Source organism: Balaenoptera musculus, chromosome 1 (assembly GCF_009873245.2).
Source record: "Balaenoptera musculus isolate JJ_BM4_2016_0621 chromosome 1, mBalMus1.pri.v3, whole genome shotgun sequence".
Classification (NCBI taxonomy): domain Eukaryota; kingdom Metazoa; phylum Chordata; class Mammalia; order Artiodactyla; family Balaenopteridae; genus Balaenoptera; species Balaenoptera musculus.
The window spans coordinates 6,183,862-6,208,578 of record NC_045785.1 but is presented as its reverse complement, the minus strand read 5'-3'; the positions used below and the strand labels follow the sequence as shown (position 1 = coordinate 6,208,578).

The 24,717-nt window shown below is 45.2% G+C and overlaps 1 protein-coding gene across 8 annotated transcripts in view; it reads left to right on the top strand.

The window, feature by feature from the left end:
• Positions 1-24,717, top strand: part of RERE (arginine-glutamic acid dipeptide repeats) — a 420,307-nt gene that overhangs the window by 345,217 nt on the left and 50,373 nt on the right. For all 8 annotated transcript variants that reach the window (XM_036846203.1, XM_036846175.1, XM_036846185.1 and 5 more), the window contains one exon: positions 14,046-14,126. In XM_036846203.1, coding sequence (XP_036702098.1) covers positions 14,046-14,126 — 81 coding nt within the window. The remainder of the gene's footprint in view (positions 1-14,045; positions 14,127-24,717) is intronic.

Here is a 24,717-nt window from a genome sequence, read left to right as displayed (position 1 = left end):
TGTAGATAAAAAATATTGAGGGGAAGAATTCCAAAAAGTTCCAAAAAGCAAAATTTGAATTTGCTGCACATCGGCAACTATTTACATAGCAGTTATTGATACATTGTATTAGGTATTATAAGTAACCTGGAGATGATTTAAAATACAGGGGAGGATATGCGTAGGTTATGTGCAAATACTGCACCAGGCCCCATTCCGCTGTAAGAAATCCATGTGAGGGAGAAAACTTTCATTATCTCCAGATTGTGTTTCACAACAATTGAGAATGTTCTTGGTTTTATTATTAAGTAATGTGAACCTGTGACTTCTTAGTTATTGTTTGCTTTGTTTCTTTAACATCTCAACATGCATTATTTTCTTCCCTGTGCTTTCTTCGGCAGCTTATTTGCTCCACGCACCAGGTCCCCTGACTTGAAGCTACAGAGCTGCATTTAGATCAGGTTTCTTGCATGCTGCTGACTTTATCTCATTTACAGTATCACATTTCTGTTGCCATACACTGTGTGATCTGGGCCTCCCCACAGCTTTTTAACAATTAGTAATTGAGCAGGAAGTGTGTTTTTATTACAGTGGCCTTTTGATTTTGATTTTACAATCGTGTAGTGTTTAGCAGAGAGCAGAGGTGGGGAAGTGGCCCTCTGAAACACATTTTTGACAGAGAGAAGTCTGTTGTTTCAGCCACTTGGCTATCTGTCAGCAGTTCTCAGACTTCCCCCTTGTGTTGGTTGCCTGGCAACCTGGGGCTGGAGCAATCAAACCGTGGCCAGTGCTTTTCCAAGCCCAGATTGGGAGATGATTTATTGGTGGAACTGTAAGCATGGTAAACCCAAGCCTCAGAAATGGACCTTTTTTTTTTTTTTTTTTTTTTTTCTTTCTTTCCTTTCTTTCTTTCTTTCGCTAGGAGTTTATACAAACCATATCAAGAAAAAATAAAAGAAAGGGTATCAGTTGGAGAGTTTTGTTGTAAAACTTTTAAAGAATAAAATTAAGGCCTAGAGTGAGCTTGTTATTCTGTGTCTATCAACATGTGTATAGAATATTTTTATTTAGTTGCATTATTACCCTTCTCTTTCTTTTATTTTATTGCAACACCCAACGTTTTAAAAGTTAGTGCTTTTTTGGGTAAATTAGGATACTTGGGATGTCATCTTACCATGAGAAACTCAGCCCAGGGAATGTTCATGGCTTGCCAGGGGTCATCTGTGAAGCCTTGATAGAATCAGGCGTAGAACCAGAGCCCAGCTTTCCTAATGCCTGTGTCTATATTCTGGATTTAATGCAGTAAGCATAAAATGCTGATTGCTCTTCTCCTTGTTTTTCAAAATCAGCTGAAAACTCCAAAGACCCTGCATTGCTGTCTGCTGTGTTAACAGATGCTTAAGTAGGTCTTCCTCTTCATATGTGTGTGGAATTGGTGTGGGCAAGGGAAAGCTGTCATTGTAGGACAAGTCAATTCTGAACTTTGCGATTCTTCCCACTTCCTGCTTCTGCCTTCTTCTTTTTTAAGATATTTATTTAATTAATTTATTTATTTGGTTGTGCGGGGTCTTAGTTGCAGCAGGTGTGCTCCTTAGTTGCGGCTTGCAGGCTCCTTAGCTGTGACATGCGAGGCATGCATGTGGGATCTAGTTCCCTGACCAGGGATGGAACCTGGGCCCCCTGCATTGGGAGTGCGGAGCCTTAACCACTGTGCCACCAGGGAAGTCCCTATGCTTCTGCCTTCTTTGCCCCCGCCCCCTCATTTATAATTATAACTTTTTAACTGTGAAAATTATCTCATTGATTAATTTTTGCTATGGAAGTGAGTTTTAAAGCTCTTTTTGAGGGTTCTCCTTCATAGAGTCTCAAATACTTTCTCCAGTATTGCAGATGAGGACTATTCAGGGGCAGGGGCGGGGGGAGGCAGTATGGTGTGGTGAGGGCAGTCTGCATGGGGGGAGGGCACAGAAGAGCCTCAGCCTGACTCAGCAGGTTAAGCATTCCCTAAGCATTTCTTTTTGTAAGATTTTAAGGAAATACTTTGGAACTCAAACTCCACTCTGCATGCAGCCCAATGTATCCAACTGGGTATGTAAATGCACTATTAGTATGTTTGTATTCCTTATAAATATACAGATCGAATCGGTTTGTGTGTGTAATTTACACACAGCTGTGTTCACGCTCCCTTAATACCAGTATTTTCAGCAAGAGTGAGGTATCATGGGAGCACCGTTGTTCCGAACAAAAGCCAGCAGAGCAGCCTCGAGGTGGGGCCCATTACCAGCCCCTGATGTGGGACCCTCCCTTGACAGACTCTCTTGTGATAGACATCCTGCTTGGAGGTAGTATGCGACCAGAAGGGTGCCTGTCATAGAAAGAAAATAGTGACCGCCAGTTAGACCAGGATCTGCCTTGTGACCCAGTTTTGCCTTTTGTAGTTGAAATACACTCCTCTTCCCCCTCCAGCCCCCTGCATTTCCTAAAGGGATACTTGATTTTCCTCTCATTTTGGAGAGCATTTAAAGTGACCACAGTTAAATAAGGAGCCCTAGCCCTTGTCATGTTGTCATGAAAGGGAAACAGCCCAGGAGCCGCTTCTATGGCCCTGGAGCTGGACAGGGCCTCAGTTTCCCCTCTTTAGGAAGTGGGGCAGGAGTGGATCATAACAACTGCTAGACTGAGTTCTTCTGGAAGACACGTTTCACTTAATTTGAAATAACAGGCCTATATGATTTTATTTCATTTAGGACTGTATGATATCATTGTCCAATATTCTAACAATGTATTTATCTTACTTCCCTACTAGAAAACTTCTAGTGCTTTAGATGTTTTAATGTTTTATCAAAAAGGAGCAGGGATCATCCTAAACCTGTGCTCTCCGCTGTGGTAACCACTGGCCACCTGTGGCCACTGAGCACCTGAAATGTGCTAGCCCGAGCTGAGGTGTGCTGTTAGTGTAAAACGGACACTGAGTTTCACAGACTGAGTAGGAAAAGGGAATGTAAAATAGTTCATTAATCATTTCTATATTGATTACACATCGAAATGATAATATTTTGGATATATTAATGTGTTACTAATGTTCGTTTTACCTCTTTTTAAAATATGGCTACTAGAAAATGAAAGTTCCCTACTTGGCTCACATTTGTGGCTCACATTCAGTTTTTATTGGGCAGCCATTGATCTAAACACCTTTCATTATAATTTTTGCAAAAGGCCTCCCACTAAAGAGTTCTACTTCTTTGTTCTCTTGTAACTTATAGGCAAGCCACATTTCTTTTTCAGTTTATTCCCTTTTCCTTCTGTGCCAAGATCTACTTTGTTAAAGAAGGTGAACTTTTTAGTGACTTAATTATGAGCCACTTGACCAAGGACATTTACGTGGGGACTACGGCGCTATCGCAGGGAGAGAAGGCGCCCCTCATGTCCATTTGGGTTCGTTACTAGTGTTGGGTTATTTTTAATTTGGGTGTAGCTGGGCAGCCATAATTGGCAAGAGGTATTTAGCTGGCGGTATTTCTACGTCTGTTAATGCTGCTGCTTAACTAGCCAGTTGTCATTTGACTTGAAAGTGCATTGAAGCGTGCTGCTCCGATATTCACCCCGCGGCAGTGCTGTGTTAGGCCTGCAGTAATGAAAGGACTTCAGCTACTCAGCATAATCATCTAGACTCAGAGGGTCACATAGACAGGAGATGTATAGCATGGCTCAGTGGCCTTTGCTAGTGGGCACAGTTGCTGTGTAAACCATCCAACATAAGGTCATTTTCCTGTTGGGCATGTGGTCTTTGAAAAATGGAGTGACTTTTTTTTTATATTTGCGACCACCTGGGAAGGGTTTTATGCACAGGTGTGCTGAAAAAGGAAATTGTGGGCTTCACTCTGGGTGGTGAGCCGGCATCAGGGAGTGGACTAGCGTGGTGTCTAGTGAGACTTGTATGTTTGAACGGAGAGGAAAGGTGGTGTTGAATCATTCTGTAGGTAGTAATTAGAGAGTCAGAAACTTAGCACTGAGCATAGGTCAGGAGACCTTGAGTCAAGCTGGAGGGCCAATGGCTGGGAAATAAACAGCATTGTAAGAAGGCCAAGCCAGTTCACCTCCCAGATACATTCATTTTTTCATTCAGCCAGTGATAGTGGTCACCTGCTCTGTGTGTCAAGGGCTGTTCTAGGTGCTGGGGATTCCCTCATGTACTCAGTACCATACGTAGCATGTCATGTCATGTCAGGGCAACAAGGGCTCAGTGTTAACGTAGAGCAGAGGAAGGTTATAGAGAGTGATAGGGCCTGTGGATTGTCTTAGGAAGTCTAATTGTAAGATGGTTTACTGGTTGATTTAATTAATAGTTGACTAACATTGAGGTTAAAGGTTTTAGTGGTTTTTGTAATGAATCTTGTATTGGTTTCCTACTGCCACATAACAAATTACTCCCAACAATAAAAATCACCTCAACTTAAAACAAGAATGATCATTTATTATCCTGTTTCTGCAGGACAAGAATTTAGGAATGGCTCAGCTGTGCATTCTGACTTGGGGCGCTTTCATGAGGCTGCAGTCGGATGGTAGATGGGGTTGGACTCGTCTTGAAGGCTCCTTCACTTGCGAGTCCAGGCTAGGAAAACTCAAATTGCGGGGGGCTGCACAGCTGGAGCTCCTGAGGCATCTCTCTCTCTCTCTCTCTCTCTCTCTCTCTCTCTCTCTCTCTCCGCCTCCCTACGTGGTCTCCCCAGCATGGTGACTTCTGGATAACCGTACTTCTTAATGTGGTGGCTCAGGGCTCCAAAGACACATGTCCAGAGAGGGAGAGCCAAGCAGAGCTGCGTTACCTTTTACGCATGCCCCAGCCTCAAGCTACCAGCGCCACTTGTGCCCTGTTGGTCAGGATAGTTACAGAGATCCACCCAGGCTCCAGGGCAGGGAACAGAGACCCACATCTCAGTGGAGTGTCTTCGTCACGCTGTAGGAGCAGCATGTAGGATGGGATGGAAATAAGAGTCTGTCACAAATACAAAGCTTTTGTGGGTATGTGTGTTTCAGTTTGTTTTGTTTTAAATAATGTATGATCCTTGCCTGTAAAGTGAGAGCTTTGACCAGCTTAGATGTTCTAAAGCTTCCTTCTGACTCTAATATTCTCGGATTCTACTATTATTACAGACATGGCAGGGAGTGAGTGTTGAGCTGACGACTGCCTAGCTTTTGTAGACATTTCTGGAGCACGTCAGCAGAGCCAGCTGTGGGGGTAGGACGACTGCTGGACTCTTCTTGCTGGCCTCAAACACCTTAGGACCTGGCACTTGAGTCACCCTTTGTGTTTCTGTAGCTAATCTTCGGGGGGGGGGGATGTGGGCAGAGGCAGGGGGGATAAAATGGTGATGAGACCAGGAGCTGTCTGTTGTCACAATGCTCGTGAATTGAGGAAGGTAGAAGAATCAGGGCAGGATCATATTAGACCTACCTCCCCCAATTCTCATTCTCATACTCTTTGGCCTTTGGAAGATTGGAAAGGAAAGGAACCAGGAAAAAGAACTCTTTGGTATTATTCCTCCATGACAGTTGAATATTTGAAATCTGCTGTATTTGACCCTAGAGAGGACTTCTCTTAGAAATGGACAGGTTTGTATTTGGGCTTCTGTTCTGAGGACCATCAAATCTTTTGGGATGAGGTGGGGAAACGGGTCTTTTTTGCAAAACCTAGGATTTATTTAATGTTAAAGGTATCTTAGACTGATCTTCTGCATTTCCAGGTAAGACAGTTGATAAAACATATCATGCATTAACAGGGTCTCTTTTTGGAAAGAGTTTAGCCATCCTCCTATCTCTGTGTAGGAGAGAGGCCACCTGCCTGACTGCAGGTCCCCAGTGATGGAGAACTAGGCATCCACTGTTGAGGCTTTACGGATAGATGAGAGAAAGCCTGCCACTCCTCTTACACGTGCGCACACGGAAGCCCGGAGGAGGCCTAGTGACCTATACAAGGGTGTCGTTATTTAGTGGCAGAGCCATGCACTCCAAGCCAAGCTTTTTTGTGGGAAAAATTTTAACATGGACATAAAGCATACACTCTCTGGCACTTTTGCTTCAAAGAGCAAGTGTGTATATGTTTATACAAAAAATTTCCTTTAGAGGTTTTCTGTTTTGTTTTTTTTAAGACAGATAAGACCCTTTAATTCCTCTGATATATATAGATACAAGAGAACGTTTTCTGCACCTAGATTCCAAGCAATTAATCCTATTTCGATATCTCATCTCTCTACTTCTCCACCCTTCCTGATTAGCTATGGACTAGGGCAGGATATTTAATCTATCTAAACTTCCAGATTCTCCACCTGTAGCATGGACCCAGTGACACCGATGTTGGAGAGTGTATTGAGGAGCCTTGAGGAGGATGAGGTCTGGGACCCACCAGTATCCATGTTGAGATTGTGATGTCCTGAGACAATGGAAGATGTTACTCTGGATAGAAAGCGTAGGACAGGTCTGAGCTAGGGAAAATGTCAGGTCTCAGAGAGACTTGAGAACCATCAGTAAAAATGTGGTTATTATTTTAAATTGTGATCCTATTTGCTATTTTTAAACTATAACTAGTTGAATGGAACTTAACTATTAACTAGTTACTCTGGAATACTGCTAGTAAATTCAACGTGTACTTACAAAGTAGAGTCAACAAGAAATTAGGAGCAACAGACCAGAGATCTTGGAGCTGCCCACCATGGCTTGCTGGCCTGTCTCCTCTCAGACACACTGCTTCTGCTGCTGTTTACTGAAAACATCATGCTTTACTTGGGTCACCCTTTCATTGATATGTTAAATATTTAAAATCAAAACCCAAATGATACTTTTCAAAGCAGTATCAATAGTGTACCTCCAGCCGGAAGCGTGTTTTAGATATGGGGTGATGGGAATCTGTAACAGACAGGATTATATGGATGAAATGCAATAGGTTCTCATCTGGTGGTTGCTCAGTGAGAGCCACTGTTGAATGAACAGGTAGGCGTCCTGGAATACAGATGTTTGGAAAGGCTTTTATTTCTTCTGCTTGGCATCAGTCTTCTCTTTTTTTCTCCCTACCCCTCATTAACATGGGCCCACATTTAGGCAACGGCTTCAGTTTGCTGCTGCTGCTGCTGCTTCTCTACACCTTCAGAAGACCCGTGGACCACTCCTCTTACTCTCTGCCTGGCTGTGGGCTTACGCTTTTTGTCTCTCCACTGGGGGCAACTGTGGTTTGCTTACTTGCAGATCTGCCTGCTCTTCAGTCCCCTGAGAAGCAGCAAGTCATTAACATAAAATTTTGTGCGGAAAACAGGGTAGAGCAGCAGGAGCCATTTTCACAGCGGGACTCATTTTAGTACCTACAGTGTTTCCCAAACAGTTACGTAAGAGGACTGAGCAAGAGTCGCCTTTCAGAAGTCCTGGTGAGTTTCTGACTGTGATACACTAGTTAAAATTCACCAGAGGGAGTTAATTTTGAAAGCTCTCAGCCAGGGGTTAATGCAGAGTTATCTTGTAGCCATTTTTGCAGCATTGCCCCTCTCCCCTGGCTCCTCTCCTCTGCTGTAGACACAGGTCAGATCCAGCACTTGAGATGAGCCGCGCTGGGAGTTTCACGTGCGCACGAGGGAGATTAGCGCACCTTATTCTTTGGCCTCATCTACCCAGTACTACCCTGTGTGCAATCCAATTTGATATTAAGAGTAATCTTTTTTGAGATAGGTAGGGCTGGTATTTTATGGCCAGTTTAAAAGATGAACAAACCGAGACAAGAATAAAGTAAGTTTCGAGAATACAGCCTGTATTTGTCCATTCGTAGACCTTTGGGAAACACTTAAAATCTTGAAATGCAAACGCAGGCAGCAGGTGCCCATCACAGCCCCGATCCACACACTCTCCCCAACTCCATTCTGAGCCTTCACCCCATCCCTGAAGTTCCCCGACTGTTTACGTTTGTCAGTCTTGACCCTCCCACCCTGTTCAAGGATTTGGTGACACGTGGTTAGTTTTCCCATCTGTAAAATGGAGACATTAGTAGCCCCTGCCTCGTAAGGTTATTGCGGTGCTTCAGTGAGTCAGTTCGCGTAGAGCCGTTAAGAGAGTGCCTGCCATCGGAGCACTACTCAGTGCTGGCTGCTTTTGTTGTTGAATAGGTGGTGTCTCCCTACCTTTCTCTCACCCTGACACGTAACAGTGAAGCTGCTTGCCCCAGGCCAGCCCGGGTCCACCCCTTCCCCCCACCCCCGTGGGAGACAGTCAGTGTCTGGGCAGCCAGTGAGGCCATCATCGCCCATGGGCACAGGGCTTGGGAGGCTCTGAGCTGGGGCAGGCTCAGCAACAATGAGCGGAACTTTTGAACTTGTTACTTTATCATAAGAGAGAACGTTATCGCATTTTGACCCAATTATGTTTATCCCTATTACGTATCTCCCATTTCAAAAGTGGCTGTGTCTAAATGGCCATGTCAGAATTACTCTGTAGAACAGAGGAGCAGACCAGATCCTAGGACTTCTGCGTTTGAATCTCATATTCTTTCCGTTCTACCGAAAATGAGAAATAGAGCTCTCCAGATTCTACTCAGACCCAAATTTAACAGCAAGTACTATGTTCAGGTAACTCACTTTTTTTAAAGCCAAGAATTAAATGTTCTCTACCAGGAACTTATAGGTAGGTAACTTCTGATGGTGATATGAAGTTTCAGCTCAATAACAGAAAACTATAGCAGTGTGTCTAAAAACTGGGGAGTAATTATGTAACATGATTATCACTACAATGGCAATCATATTACGGTGTATAAACGTATCAGATTAACATGTTGTGTACCTTGTAACACAATGTTGTATGTCAAAATATATTTCAATAGATAAAATCAAAATTGGAGCGCAATCACAGACTAAGTTGTAAAACAAAGCAAAGCACAGTCTCCTTGCCATTAATAAATCTGTGTGTATATTTGGGTCTCATCTGGCTATGAGGATTGAGAAATAGAAGAGGACTTGTCTTGTGCTCCCAAGAAACACACAGGTTGATTGAAAACAAAGAGCACCAGAGAAACCAGTGCCAACACCCGGAGAACCTCAGCTCGTGGATCTGAGAGTGGCTGGACGGCAAGCCTGTGGAGTGTAAGAAGCAGGGCTGCCTGGCACTTGGAGCAGTGACCCAGCCACAGCTCCCGCCTCGGAAATGGGCAGTCTTCTTTCTCCTGCACCCTTGGCATCTTAGCAGTCTAACGTCTATACACCGTCAGGGACAGAACAGCTAATGGACAGAGACATAATTCATGAGGCCTTGAATCTCAGCACTGGAAATGCTGAATTTCAGCTCAACTGCTAGAATGCTATTAAGAAACAGACCGCGTCTGTGAACTTTCGTTTAGAAGCTTCCAGTACCTGTCTGTTTGTGAGTCGATAGTGTTAATTATGAAATTAAAGTCTTAAAAAAACTTCAGGGTCTTCATTTGCAGAGAGATGAATGAATAGAGGGAACGGAGACTACAGCCTCAGTAACCTGTTTAACATACTGACCTATTCTAATCATTGACCACTCTGAGTGGGTTGGCTTTGTTTCGATTTTAAAGGCTACTCTACATTTCTGGTAAACCACAAGGTAAAGGCTGGTCTCTGAGAAGCAGATGTTTTGCCAGTTTGAGGCCTTGTGGCTTTCCATAGAGAAATAACAGTACAGGCCACATGAAGCTTTTACTTCCTTTTTTTAAAAAAGTGGGGCCAGTGGTGCTTTGCACTTGATAGCATAGTCATTGATATACACTGACAGCAGTGGTCTGTGTTCACCATCAGATGTCAAATCCATATTTCTGGAAGTAGTTAGTTTGAAATGTCTATGAGACAAGTGTTCCCAATGGGCTTGGACCATAGATTTAGCCTTAGAAATAGTAGTGAGAATCTTGGATGGTATTTAGAGCCATGGGAGCAGTGGAAATCATATTGGGAGGGAGTTTGGAGAGCAGAAAACCTAGAACAAAGCCTTGGGGAGACTCAGAGGTTGAGGAGAGAATTAAGCCACCAGGTGATACAAGAAAAATCAGCAGAGTTTGGTGTCATGGAGCCAATAAGATCAACTTTGTTATCAAAGTTCAAAATGGACCCTTTGGCATTTAACAGTCTATTTCCACTGTGACCACCCTAGCCCAGGCTCTTGTCATCTCATGGTTTGTTTCATCTGTGTATCACAGACTTGGGAGCTCCAGCTGCCTAATGCTATAGGGAGGCAAGGTGGTATAAGATACAATTCCTGTCTTTTCAGAGCTCATAGACACTATGCGTACATGAGGCCTTTTACAAATAAATAAATGCGAAGTGAATGGGGATGGGGATGGTCAGGGAGGTCTCACTTTGGAGTGGGAGGGATTTGAGCTTGAGTTTGAGGTGAACTGGACGTAGGCTCTGGAGAGAAGTATTGAAGGTGCCCCAGAGTCGGACGTTCAGACAGAGGTGGGAGCACGGGCCAGTTGGCATTACTGGACACCTGTTTGGAAAGGTAGGCCAGGACAGTATCCTTGTGCCCCTTGAATGCAGGGCTAAGGGTTAAACACCACGCTGAAGAGGTCAAAGAGCTACTCTTAGGTAGGGCCTGGGGGCAAGATGGTGTAGGACTCCTGATGAAATCCGTGGTTTTGAAAAATTCCTCAGCAGAGGCTTGTAAATGGCTGGATGGGAGAGGTGGGTTAGTAGGCTAGCTAGTAGGAAAGAAGGGTAAGGGTTTGGCCTGGGACTACTGCTGGAATGAGCGGGAAAGGAAGGCACTGAAAGACCTTTCTTAGGAAGAATACTGAAGAGTTGATTTGATTTGATGGGGCAGATGGAAAGGGCAGAGTTGCAGATCATGGGACCATGACTGAAATTGCTTACCTCTGTAGACGCGTAGCCCACTTCACCGAGACTGTGGCAGTAGTGCTGCAGGGCATGGATTTTGGAGCCTGGGTTTGAATTCTGCCTTTACTGCTGAGGAGTTGGGTGACCTTGGTCTGGTTACTTAACCCACGGTGCCTCAGCTTCCTTGTCGGTAAAATGGAGATAATAGCAGTACTTCCTTCTAGGTTGTGAGGACTTTGAGGCTCTTGGCATATAGTAGGTACTTATAACTACTTGTTGAATAGGTGCTGTTCAGAGGATTATAACAAGTGGAAGAATCAGGGTCTGAACTCAGTTTGCGGAACTCTCCCACGTCATCCTGCTTCCTCCAGATTCAGCCTTTCTCAGATGCTCCTTCACTGGGCCGGCCTCTCCCAGTGAACCTGCTGCGTGTCCTCACACACGCATGGCCCTGCCATTCCACCATCTGACTCACGCCAGAGCCCACCTCAGCTTTGTGTACACTCTCCCTGTCTGATTACCACTTCCTATTCCCTGCCTCTGTCTTTGCTGGAGGGCCTTCCCACCCCTCCACACCTGCAAATGCTGTCTGCTCTTCGCCATCTGCCTCCGTGAAGGCTTTCTGAACAACAGTCCATCCCGCTTCTCGGCTCCCTTGCAGCACTGGTGAGCTGCCGTTTACTGCTTCCTGCTTGGCCGACCTAAGTCTCAGATTGTTCTGTAATCACCTCATACACATTTATCTTACCTGCTAAAAATGAATCCGTTTTAATAAAGGTCCATGGCTACCTTTTTTGTTGTCGTTATTTTAAAAATTCCTCCCAGTGTTAGGTGCTCACTAAATACTTAACTTCTTAAAGAGTAGATTAAGAAGCATTAATTCTGAAGGCTGAGGTTGAGCTCCGGTCATCCTCATCTCACACCTGGGCTCCCTCTCCAGCCTCTTTAACTGCATTGCAGCCGGTCTGTCCCTAATGCACGCCGAGGGCCACACTGCCACCAGAGCAGTCTCTGTGCCGTCTTTTCATGGAACGCTCTTGCTCACACTTCTCCGCTGGCCTTCAGCTAGGAGCAGAACTCTTCAGCCTGGCCTGGAAGGCTCTTTGCAACCTGACCCTCTCCCCCCTCCTCAGTCTTACCTGCTGGGACTCCACTCCGCACACCCTGTCCTCCTCACACCCTGTCCTCCTCGCAGTTCCCAGGACGATCTGTGTGCCCTTCCTGGCTGAGCCCTCTGCCTGGAGCGCTGCTGGAGCCCACCTGGCGGCTCATGCTCCTCCTTGTCTCTCCCCTAAGACGGCAGCAGAGTTAAGTTGCTTCCTCCTCCTGACCCCACCTCCCGCCCTTTGTTCCTCTGCTGCTTTTCGTTGGGGCCCAGAGATTGATCTGTTTACCTGTTTGCCAGGCCTGGCCTGCTCCTTGAGGGCAGGGCAGTCTCGTTCCTCTCCACATCCCGGTGGAGATGTGGAGATGCTCTGCACGCAGCCCGGGATGCGTGCTGAGCATATAAATGATACTTTTTTCAGGTAACGAGGGTCACTCTGCTTCAGACTAGAGCAGAGCTTGCGTCTTTCTTGTGCCTTGCCAGATTTTTCCTTTTGAACTATACGAATTATGTTGAAAACTGACAGTGATGAGTCATATCTTAGAAAGGGGTGAAATCTGAAAATGCAGAGCCTCCAGGAATGGAGTAGGAGGTTGCAGATCGGTCTTCCCGGCCAAGTCTGGCTCTTCACTGAATTCGCCCGGCTGGTCTCAACCGCGGGGAGTGGGAGGGACTCCCCTCCCGGTGGGCAGGTGATTTATTGGCTGGGAAGCTTCCGCGGTGATTTAGTTGTGAAACGGCGCCCGGCGAGGTGCCGGCTGAGGCCTGGGCCGGGCGGGAGCGGCCGCCCACAATCCCGGGCCGGAGGGACCTCGGGGGTCGTCGGGGCCAGCCCCCCCGCTTCGCAGCCCGGGGGCGGCGGGCGTGCGCTGCTGACTCTGCCCGCCCGGGGGGAGGCCCGGAGACGGAGCGGCCCGGGGAGGGCCCCAGCCCGGAGCCAGACCCGCGGGCGCCCTCTGCTCGCGCCCGCCGCGGCGGGGAGGAAGTTTCCGTGCTCCGCCGCCCGGGTCGACTCCCCCTGTTCGGAAGGAGGAAACCGAGGTACCGGCGCCGGGGTCCCGCTCGGAGCCTCGGGGCGGGGGCCGGAGCCGGGCCGGCGGGCGGTGCGGCGATCCAGGCCGCCTTTTGCAGCCGCCCGCGGCCGCGCTGGGCTCGGCGCGCCGCTCCGGCCTCCTCCCCTGGCGGCGGCGGCGGCGGCGGCGGCCGCCCCAGCCCCGCGCCCCGCGCCGCGCGGCCCCGCGGCGGTCACACGCCGAGCCGCCCGGTCGCCTCCGCCCTGCGCTTTGTGGAGCCGGAGCCCGAGCCCGAGCGCGAGCCGAGTGACAGGCGCGGCCTCCCGCCGCCCGGACCCTGAGTGCGGCCCGCGGCGGCCCCGCGTACCTGTGGCTGCCGGCGGTCGGCCGCGCGGGACCCGGCTTCGCGGGCCGAGGTGGGGGCCGGGGGGCCGGCAGTGGCCCTGCTGCGGCGGGGAGGGGCTGCCCGGGAGGAGTGGGACAAAGTGAAAGTCCCCGGGCTGCCGAGGGAACGGGGGCGGGGAGGGGCCGGGAAGGAGGAGGGGTGCTGGTGTTTGGGTGCCTGGTGCCCCCGGGCGGCTCTTGCGGCCGGCGTGGCGGGGCAGGCAGGACGGCCGGGGTTCGGGCCCGGTGGGCTGCCGCGGTGCTGCTGCCGTCCTGCTGAATTCCCCGGACTAACGAAAGGCCTTTGAAGCCTCCAGGGTGCCCTTCTGGAGAAAAGTCTCCAGCTTTGGTCCCGTTCCCCTCTTCTGCTCGGCACTTTGGGAAGCTTCGTTCTCAGGTGGGGACCAGTTGTGCTGTTTTATTGATGGAAGCACGGAGCGTATGTGTTGTTTATACCTCCGTGGACCGATGCAGAGACCGGAGGCAGCGAAGGCACAGACGGCTGCTTGCCTCAGACACGGGACGTCTTCCTCAGCCTGTCCGAGTGCGGGACTGGGGATCTGACGGAGGCTGTCTGGGCGGGGGTCCCGGCTGTGCTGCTGAAATATTCCCCGAGCCGTGTCGACGTTCCCTAGCTCGGACTTCTTCGGGGTTGTTATTCTGCTGATGGCAGAGATCTTTGCTGACATCCTGTGTTGTTTTTGGCTTTTACATCCCATTTGTTGTTTCTTTTTATCACAGAAACGCTTCGTTAAGGGGCTCAGGCAGTACGGCAAGAACTTCTTCAGAATTCGAAAGGAGCTGCTTCCCAATAAGGAAACAGTGAGTACAATTGGACTTTATGTAACTTGATTTTTTCCTCTTCGCTCCTGCTGCTTCTCCGCACTTGATCTTGTGAAATGGTTTCCTTTAACTCTGTGTTGTGCTGGCCTCTAGGAGTCTTCATTTTTACTTCCTTCACTTTTAGTTTTAGCTCAGGATTCTAGATGGTAAAGAGACTGGTTATGCTTATCACCAAGAAAGTGGATTTCAGAACAGAAGAGTCTTTGGCAACAGAGGTTTGGCGAGGGTGGGGAGGGGCGGGGAGTCTGGGGTGTTGGGGAGTTAACACCTAATTTTAAATGCAGTGGCTGAAATAGAAAATGTCATTTATTGTTAGTTTGGATTTGGTTATTGACAAAAGTCATCAACAAACAATAGAGCTAAGAGGTTTGTAGCTCAATGTACTTTAAATTCTCTGGGGACTTTTATCTTTTAATGTTGCTATGTTTTGAAGAGTAGTTGTACCTAATTTTCCAGCCCTAAAAGTTTGCACTTTTTATTGGACAGATACACAAGGATCCCTGTAAGTTGCTTGAAATGAGGCTTTTAAAAATTCCTTTGATATTTCACAAAGCTGAGAATCAGGTCTGATGAGTGCTCTTTCTAAACTTGGGGTAGGCGGGTTTGCTAAGGAGGCTTGGGAGTGAAGTTATGTAAAGAGAATGCTAGCAGGAGATTCATTCAGTCTTACCTGATGTGCCTGTGGTTTCCTACAGGTGGTATTGGAGGAGGGTGGGGAGAGTCCTCCTTGCGGCTAGGCCAAGGAATAGGGGAGACGGGGGGGATGGAGTAGGCCAGCCACTTCCCAGTGCCTATGGCCCAAGTACTACAGAAGTGCACTTCAGGACTTGGGGATGGGAGGCGAATATTTCGACATTGAGTGCTGCTTCCCCCACCCCAGCTTTTGGGAGTGGATGGAGGAGAACATCCATGAAGAATACCCATGACAAAAGCTGGTGGGTTGGTTTGGGTTTTGGTTTTCTAATTGGGTATTGGGTATTGTTTATTGATTTCCTCTTATTCAATTTTGGTTCTTTTATTCAGGTTTTTTTTTTTTTTTTTTTTAAGCCAACTGTTTCTGGACACGTTTTCTGTACAGCACCTTATAAACAGACCTCATAATAGGGGAGAAGTGTTCTGAGATTTCAAGTATAGCCTCGTATAAATTGGTGGTTTGCATTAATCAATCATAATTAGATTAAATTTTCAGTATTTATTATACATCTAAATATGCTGAGATGGGTCATTTTGAGGATAGTTGAAAAAAAAAGCTTGTTTATGGGCATTAAACTAAAATATATTATCAGTCTATATAATCAAGTTACTTTTTGCTCTTTCCAGAACAGAGTGGTAAGAGGTATTTAATGTGGAGCAATGAAAGAAATACTTCTTACGTTTTCTGAGGATTTCAGTTATTTGAAGTAAAAACTAAAAAGGCTTTACCCTGTAAGGTATAGGAATTTTGGTTTGGCCCAATTGGAGTGAAAATGAGAGAGATCATTGAGTAGATTTGAGCTGATGTGAGGGGCCAGATTATAACCTCTCTACTCAATTTTCTCTCTCCCTGTGCTCTGCTAAAAGTTGCAAACCATGAAGAATTTGATACAAGATATCCCTCTACGATTATTTTATCTTTCTCTTCTAAAAAGTAAACTTAATAGCAAGATTAAGCATTGAATCTAAAATCTGGTGTCTAACATTTGGAAGTGCCAGACACTTTGCATTTTATCTCCCCTGTGAAAAGGGATCTGAATAACCTTTAGCCTAGGGAATGGTCTTCTCATCTGTTTTTCCCCTTGCTCTTGGTTGTCGCTTATTCTTATTGATGATGTCTGACTCAGTAGTAGCCTCTTTTTTTGCCACACAGAAGTTCTCAGTGCAGCAACCCTTTGAGCAGGTTCTCGGGTCTTTTCCAGGCGCCTCTTTCCTGAGACGCTTCCCCATCACTTCTCTGCAGTCCCTGTTTCCCAGCCATGTGGCTCCGATCCTCCCATCTCCTCCGGCACCCAGCAGTCTTCCTGTTTCCAGCCTCTTCCTCAGGGCACAGTCATCGGAGCTGATGGGAGAGTTGTTTGCAGCACCAGAGAATTTATTAGGGCTGAACATTGGCTGACTATTCCTAGCGTCCTGCTGTCTTTTGCATGGAATTGGAGGAGGTTGGTAGTAGGATAAATCTTAAGTATTCTAGTCAGCTGGGAGCGGCACTCACATTTTCCTTAGGTATCAACATGGCCAGGCTGATCATTCGCAAGTCATGCAGCGGGGAGGGCAAAGGTTATTCTTCGTTTTTGTTGCAGAAGATGAGAAAATTTGAAGGTACCAGTGTTCTTGGTTCAAAACTTCCTAGGTAGAAATCTTCATATGGTCATGCCTTTTAAAAATACATATATATGTGTGTGTGTGTACGTGTGTGTGTGTGTGTGTGTGTATGTGTATATATATATATATATATATACATATATATATATATACACACACATATATATATATAGCAAATCCCGCTAACCTAGATACTTTCCATATTGTCTTCTATTTACTGGAATTATTAACTCATTTCTTTGCTATTCTCAACCAACTTGAAACTTCAGAAGGGTGTCAGCATCCAAAAGAACACGCCTGATTGGGCATGGGCGCGGGGTCAGCAGACCTGTGTTCTATTCTTGGCCTTACCAGTAACTATAGTACTTGATGATCTCTTTTAACTGGGCAGTCTTCTTTGAGCTGTTCATTGGGAAGTTCAGGTCAGATCCTGACAAGGTCTAGGAAGTTATTTTCTCTAAAATGGTGTGTCTTTGCATGAGAATTTTATAGGTGTTAGAATCTTTATAAAATGTTTGTACATCTTTGGCTGTCACTGTGCCTGAGACCAAAGTGATGGTTCTTCTCTCCTCTTCCACTTTACCTGCCATAGGGCCTTAAGCGGATTATTCAGCCTCCTGTCCTTTAATGTCTGACTCTGTACAATGGGGTGACCCTTCTACCCCTTAGAATTTTTTTTTAATTTTTAAATTTAATTTTATTTTTTTATTGGAGTATAATTCTTTACAATGTTGTGTTAGTTTCTGTTGTAGAACAGAGTGAATCAGCTACATGTATACACATATCCCCTCCCACTTGGGTCTCCCCCCCCCCCCCCAGAATTGTTTTGAGAATTTAAATGAGATACCCTCTATATAAAGAGTGCATAAAAACACTTGAAAATGATTGTTCTTCTTATCTACCCCAAATACTATGTAAAGTAGCTAAATGCTAGGAAAAGTACAGAATTATATTCTGCTTGTAAACATATTGAACCTATATAAAAAGAAATTACCTGTTTTTCATTAATCTGTCTTGCAGAAAACCCATTTAATTGAAAAACAGAGTGGGTGGAGGGCACTGCCTAGTCTAAAAGATGGAATTCCTCTGTCTTGAAGCTTTGTTGAGGAGACTTCCACGCTTACCAGGCCACTCGGGGCTGATGCACATTCAGAGCTTCCTGGTAGGCACGGACGTGGACAGCTCTCCCAGCTCTTTTGGTTTCTGCTGTTTATCACTCAGGAGCTAAATCTGGCTTTTCTCTGAACACTGCTGCCCACTGAAGTGGGAATAGTGGCTGTGATTGTGGAAAACCAACTGTTTATAGAGGTTTAGCTGAGTGGGTATTACATGTTAACCTCATGTTACCCAAGAGAATAACTGCAAGTCAGATAGTTTAGTATCACAGTCATGCAAATATCCTATAGTTGATTATCTTTCTCCCTGTTCTCCCTTCCTCTAGAACTATTTGCCTCCCGCAATATGCTTATAAGGTGTATAATTAGTAGTAAAATACGGTAAAGAATTTTTGCGAAGCGTCTCAGGTTCCCCTTGGCTGTATGCTTCTTCTCTCTCGAGACACTCTTTGGCCTAAACCACATCAGAATCTTGGGTATTAGTACATTTGTATAAATCACAGTGAGTGCCCGGTAGCTGAGCTTCTGAGAAAATGATGGGGAACGAGGCTTCTTGGGTTCTGCTTTAAGCACTGCCGCGTAATCTTTGGCTTGATGAATCACATCACCTTTGATGCTAAGGTAATGCCTGAAAACACAGGAGACCTAATAGTGTTGAATCTTAATTACCAGGAGGGGAATCCATGTTACAAATAATACAAAATCATAGGTGTTCCGAAAATAATTTTTCATTTGATTTTTACACATTGTAGTTTTCTTCAAAAACATGAGATGATTACTCAGGTGACAGTGACATATAGTATCTTCTTTCATGCTGAGAACATCCCTTTGTTGTTTGAACCAAAGACTTTTCCGTGTCTGACACTGGGGTGGTTGTCCCTTGAATCCTGGCTGGCCTTTGTGTAAAGCTCTATCTGCTGGTGCTTGGACAAATTCAGCCAGCATTGCATCGTAGACAGGGAGCACTTACTTAGTGACCTGTCTCAGCGGCAACTAACCTTAGTGAGAAGACAATTTGATCCACCCCGACTTGATAGGGAGAAGAGGTGCCCCTAGAGGATTATTAGCCCCTGGATGGAGCAGGGGAACAGGCACACATTCTTGACCATCTTTCTCATCTATTAGTCTTATTTTTGAATACCTAGCCCAACAGAGATGAAGCTCGTGTTATTTGTAAACCCAGTTACTGGTGCATTAATATTTACAATGCTAGAAATCCATTTTCAGAGCTAGTTAAACATGCCATATGGTTCAATTTTAGAAAATTTTGTATACCACTGAGCGCTGTAATGGTGGGATGTCTATAAAGAGAAGCAAGGTGCCACCCGTGCCCCGCAGGGAGCTGGCATTGCAGCAGGGAAGATGAGACATTTGCAGGCCTGCCATGTTTGGCAGTTTGTGCTTAGGGCCCTGGTAGAAGTCCGGGTCCCACAGAGTGAGCACAGAGCCTGGGGGTTTCTGGAAGGCTAATTGGAGGATGTGGTGTTTGAACTGAGCTTCGAAGGAAGGAAGGATACAGGCCATGGTTGGGAGGGTGGAAGAAAAGCGACTTTCCAGCTGTAGGAAATATCACGAGCAAAGGCATGGAGACAGGAAATTGAAAAACGTGCCCGGCAAGTCCATGAGTGCGGTCGGAGAGAAGGCTGCACGAGCTGATGCAGTGAGATTTAGGCCAAGCTTATGGCTTGGAGGTAGACTTGGGGGGACCTTGCACTCTCTCCAAAGAGTGCGTTTGGGGACCCATTGAAGTCTTTTGAGAAGAGAGGTGAGAGCATGGGAGGTGAGCATTCTTGAGCAGCGCCAGCGAGAGGGAGACCAGAGAGGAGGTTCTTAATAACCCAGTCTATAGCAGGACAGAAAGTGGGGGTCGCAAGTGATCTGTGGGAATGGATGTCTTTTTTCTTGACTTTTTCTATTGAAAACGTGTCACTGTTTTTTTGTTTGTTTGTTTTTGTTTTTTTGAATGGGACCAAGGGGCAGCTGTTTTTGATGTTTTGAGCTTTTTTAACCTTGGGTGATAGGATGAAAAGTATTGGAGATTTAAAATTTTGAGAAATAACATGAAAATCAGCCACCTTTCTCAGCCACATTTCTGGGAACAAATTCTATTAAGTATATGCATAACTACTGAATGTTAGTTGTTCGTTTCTTCAGGCAAAATATCTTTTGCAGAGAGCATGTTCCCCCATCAAAGAATAACCACTATTGAGAAAGGGCTTTAAGATCGAGTAATCAGGGACTTCCCTGGTGGCACGGTGGTTAAGAATCCGATTGCCTGCCAATGCAGGGGACACGGGTTCGAGCTCTGGGCCAGGAAGATCCCACATGCCGCAGAGCAACTAAGCCCGTGCGCCACAACTACTGAGCCTGCACTCTAGAGCCCATGAGCCACAACTGCTGAGCCCACGTGCCACAACTACTGAAGCCTGTGCGCCTAGAGCCCGTGCTCCGCAACAAGAGAAACCACCACAACGAGAAGCCCGCGCACCGCAACGAAGAGTAGCCCCCGCTCGCCGCAACCAGAGAAAGCCCGTGCGCGACAACGAAGACCCAATGAATAATAAAATAAATATTCCCATTTTCAGAGCTAGTTAAACATGCCATATGGTTCAATTTTAGAAAACTTTGTGTACCACTGAGCACTGTAATGGTGGGATGTCTATAAGGAGAAGCAAGGTGCCACCTGTGCCCCACAGGGAGCTGGCATGGCAGCAGGGAAGATGAGCCATTTGCAGGCCTGCCATGTTTGCCAGTCAAAAATAAAACTAAATAAATTTTTAAAAATACTTAAAAAATAAGAGACTGAGTAATTGGGATTCTGTTAATATTAAGAGGTTAAAAATGACTCTAGCATTTAATACTAGCGTTCAGCATGCAGCTTTATTTAACTTCAGGTTATAACCTTAGATAAGCAAACTTTCTAGCCTCATTAATGCTTAATCTCATGTTACATAACAAAGTGTGGACTTCCTGAATCGGTTGATACTATTGAGGACACAAATGTGCTACAGCCACATAACATACTTGATTGTAAGCCAGAGACCTCGACTGCAAATGCTGTGTATCCTCACCGCTCTCAGTGTGGTCCGCAGACCAGCATTATAGTCATCACCTGGAGCTTGTTAAAATTGCAGCCTCTCAGCCTCCTGTCCATTCCTATTGAAGCAGAATCTGCATTTTAATAAGCTCCCCAGGTGATTGGAATGCAGAGTAAAGTTCAGGAAGCCCTGCTGTTTACAACGATGAAGACTTGCAGATTCTTAATCCTATATGTCACATTCATTCTTAAAATAATGTGGTTTTCATTCTTTTAAAGCTGTAAATTGTTTCACTATTAAATATGGCTTGATTTGCTTTTCAAAGGGTTACAGAGTGTTTCAAACATATAGAAAAGTATCTGGGCTTATTTTCATGATCAATAATAGAATTTCCCAGTATGGCTTCCCTCTTGCCGTCTTCCATTTTGTCCTAGAAACACAATTGTAACTCACGTCATATTTCCTTTTATTTTTTTTTGGCCGCACCACGCAGCTTGTGGGATCTTAGTTCCCCGACCAGGGATCGAACCCGGGCCAACGGCAGTGAAAGCGTGGAAGCCTAACCACTGGACTGCCAGGGAATTCCCGATGTCTCACTTAATATAAAAACTGTTTTCCTCTTTATCTTTTGACATGCAGCCATAATATGTGAGTTAGGCTAGCCTAGACCCTACTGAAGTTTCTAATAGAAACCTTTTTATTTGAAGGATGAACTGCGCTTATTAATACGAAGTTTGCATATTTACTACTGCAGTGTTTTTAAGTGTTTCTTTCACTGGAACCCCTATACATGAAGAAATGTAAATATTTTGAGAGGTTGGCAAGAAGTGGGTACAAGGACTGACATGTGCCATACCTCTTCCCTTAATAACTTGTCCTGGGGTAGGTGCAGGTAGAGTTGGGATTTTCCACTCAAGGCAGAAGTGATTACCCACAGAAACAGGCCCTGCATTTTGGCAGCAAGTACTGTGATCCTATAGTTCTTCCCATTAAAATGGAGCAGAGCCTTGAATCTGTTCATTCTGAGAGTCTGAACTATGGATATTTGACTGGGCAGTGGTCCAGGGTAATCTGACTGGGGTAATCTGAGAGAGGGCGGCTGATTGCCCTTGTGTAAGTAAAACAGGTAAGAAATTTGCACGTAAGAAACTTTTTTGCTGCTGATGTTGGGGGAAAAGGGAGGTCTTTAAAAATCAGATGACTTTTAAACTTTTATTTATCTATTTTTAAAGAGTAATTATTTTTAACTTTTTTGGAATCAATTTTATGTGGCATCAGGTTAAACAAATTATATTGAAACTTCCAGAGAGTTAGATGACTTTTTAAACCAAGGGCCTTGGATATTTGCTGTTCTCAGTGTAAACATCTTAGGCCTGTCCTTGGTCTTATCCTACGTATTAGGACTGGTAGGAATGGCATGAGTGTGCTTTGATTACATGCGATGTATTACTTGTAGAACCTGCACTCAAATGAAAAACACCTTGGACTTCAGTGTTATTGAACACAGTGCTGCTTGTAAGGATCAGTTACTTATTTGCCGTTGGCATTTGCTAACCTATATTTCTTATGATTTGGCTGGATCTTCGTTACCTGGTGACTTTTAAGATGGAGACATTTATGACTTTTAAGCCTAAATAGACTCACTCATTTTATTAGCTAGTAGAAGCAAATGGAAGGTTTGAAATGGTCTTTAAGAAGACTTACAAGTTGTGATTATAGTCAGTGTGTTTATTTACTTGGAGCTCATATTTTATATCGTAAGTAGATTTTTTTTTTAGCCTTAATGAGATCTGTGAACTCATCCTAACTTTGAAAATCCAGTTTGCTGATGTTTTAAAAAAATAAATCTAGTCTGTTAAAAACTGACATGAAAAATAAGTTTCAAAATGTATCTGAAGTCATAATTCTTGAATAATTGGTTCATTTTAATCTTACTTGAACTTATGCCCTTGAGTAATAGTTAGGAAAAATTAAGAATAAAAATTAATTGTATTGTTTTGAAACATGAAGCAAAGCATTCACCTTGGTCTCATTCACAGCTGCTCACCCGCGGTGGGAAGGACACCCCGCCCCATGAAAAATGTTTTCTGTTGTGTGTAATTTGAAAGCCATTCATTGTATTATGGAAATAGGAAAGGCAAGCCAGAGAAACCTGTCTTGGGACACCAGAATTCCATTAAGCTCAGGTTTCTTTTTGAGATGTTTAATTTTTAAATTAAGTTTCAATGTTAACGGCCTTTGTTATTTTTTCCACTTTGGAGATATTATTCTTCTGTTCAGATCCTTCTTCTGAATCCTCTAAATTGTGGCATCATAATTCCCAGGAATTGGCCTTTGAGGTGACCAAACCATCCTCGCAGTGGGCAAAATTGGGAGTGTTTGGGGAGAACTGTTTTGGGGAACCTTTGGTACCCAAGGTCTGTGCTCTGTGGGGTATCTGGGGTGCGTGAAAGGGTGCTTACCCTCCTGCAGCTCACAGTCTAGCGAAGGGGCGGGCGGCTTTGTGTTCTTCCCTGGAAGGTGCCTGAGTTGCAGTCACTGAGGCTATCCTGAGCTCAGGTGTAGGCGTCCTGCTTGGGGTGCGCGTCTGTGAAAGCCACGCGAGCCTCTTTCTCTGTGGACTGGTGGCCATTACACAAAGAGCCCAACTTCTCACAGCGGAATTGTGTTTTGTTCTGCCCTTTAAAAATTAATACTTTGTTTCAGTCTTGGACTGCAGACTCTGCTTCCCTTTTTCTTTGATGCATTTCTGTTTTGCACATTTACATGCATCTGTGTATGTATATGGAATACATATATGAGGTTCTGGGCAGGAACCTTATTTTAATACCTCTTTATATCACCTTTAGTGCCCTATAATAGGGCCTGACTTAATATTTGTTAAAAATGAAGTGTGGGGCTTCCCTGGTAGCGCAGTGGTTGAGAATCTGCCTGCCAATGCAGGGGACACGGGTTCGAGCCCTGGTCTGGGAAGATCCCACATGCCGCGGAGCGGCTGGGCCCGTGAGCCACAACTACTGAGCCTGCGCGTCTGGAGCCTCTGCTCCGCAACAAGAGAGGCCGCGATAGTGAGAGGCCCGCGCACCGCGATGAAGAGTGGCCCCCACTCGCCGCAACTGGAGAAAGCCCTCACACAGAAACGAAGACCCAACACAGCCAAAAATAAAAATAATAAATAAATAATAAATAAAAAATTAAAAAAAAATGAAGTGTGTGTATTCACACATGTGTGATGGGATAGAAATACATTGTGTGTGTATATATGTCTTAAAAGATTAAAACTCAACGTTTTAAAGGACCAGTTGAAACCTGGCCATCCCAGGCCTTACACCATGTAGTGGGCAGGAATCCTTGTTAACTCGTGTCCCCAGATAGTAAGACTGCGACTCGGGGTTCACTGTGCACATTGGACTTTCCGGTTCTGTTCATCATGGGCAGTAAATCAGCTCTACTGTTTGCACAGCAATTCTGTTTTCTAGATTATTTATAAGATTGAAACCCATTGTTTATTTTTCTTAGCAGGTTTATTGAGCGAGTCAAGAATAAAATATTGTCTTAAGCAGTAGAGTAAGCCATTAGCCAATTGCAGCCTCAAAATGGTCACTAGAGTGTGTGTGTGTGTGCGCGTGTGTGTGTGTGTGTCTGCTGGAGGTGAGAGCCAAGTGAGGTGGGGGAGGTTCAGTGTTGCCAGATCTTTGCAGCTTTGCAAGGTTCCTGTGACTCTTTATGGATTTTTTTCCCTTTTAGTCAGTTAGTGAGTCACCATCATATGCTATTTTATTATCTTGAAAACAGTCTGGAATTTTTATTCTGTGTCTTTGCTGTATGAGCGAAACACCACTGGGGATGTTCTGAACAATATTAAGCTAAAGTTTTTCCTATAATGTTTGATTATGTGTTTTCAGTTGAGCCGTTGTCTTTTTGTTCCCATGTGCAGGAGTTGGATTTTTCTTGAGTTTGGCAAGAAATGGTGACTTTCATGTGTTTGATTATTTTAGAGGGCTGGAAACAGCATAGAAACACCAAATGTTTCATTGGAAACATTGGAAACATCAAATGCCTCTGGGATTTGGTGATTATTGATTTAGGCACACGCCTCCTAAGATCAGAACCTGGTTC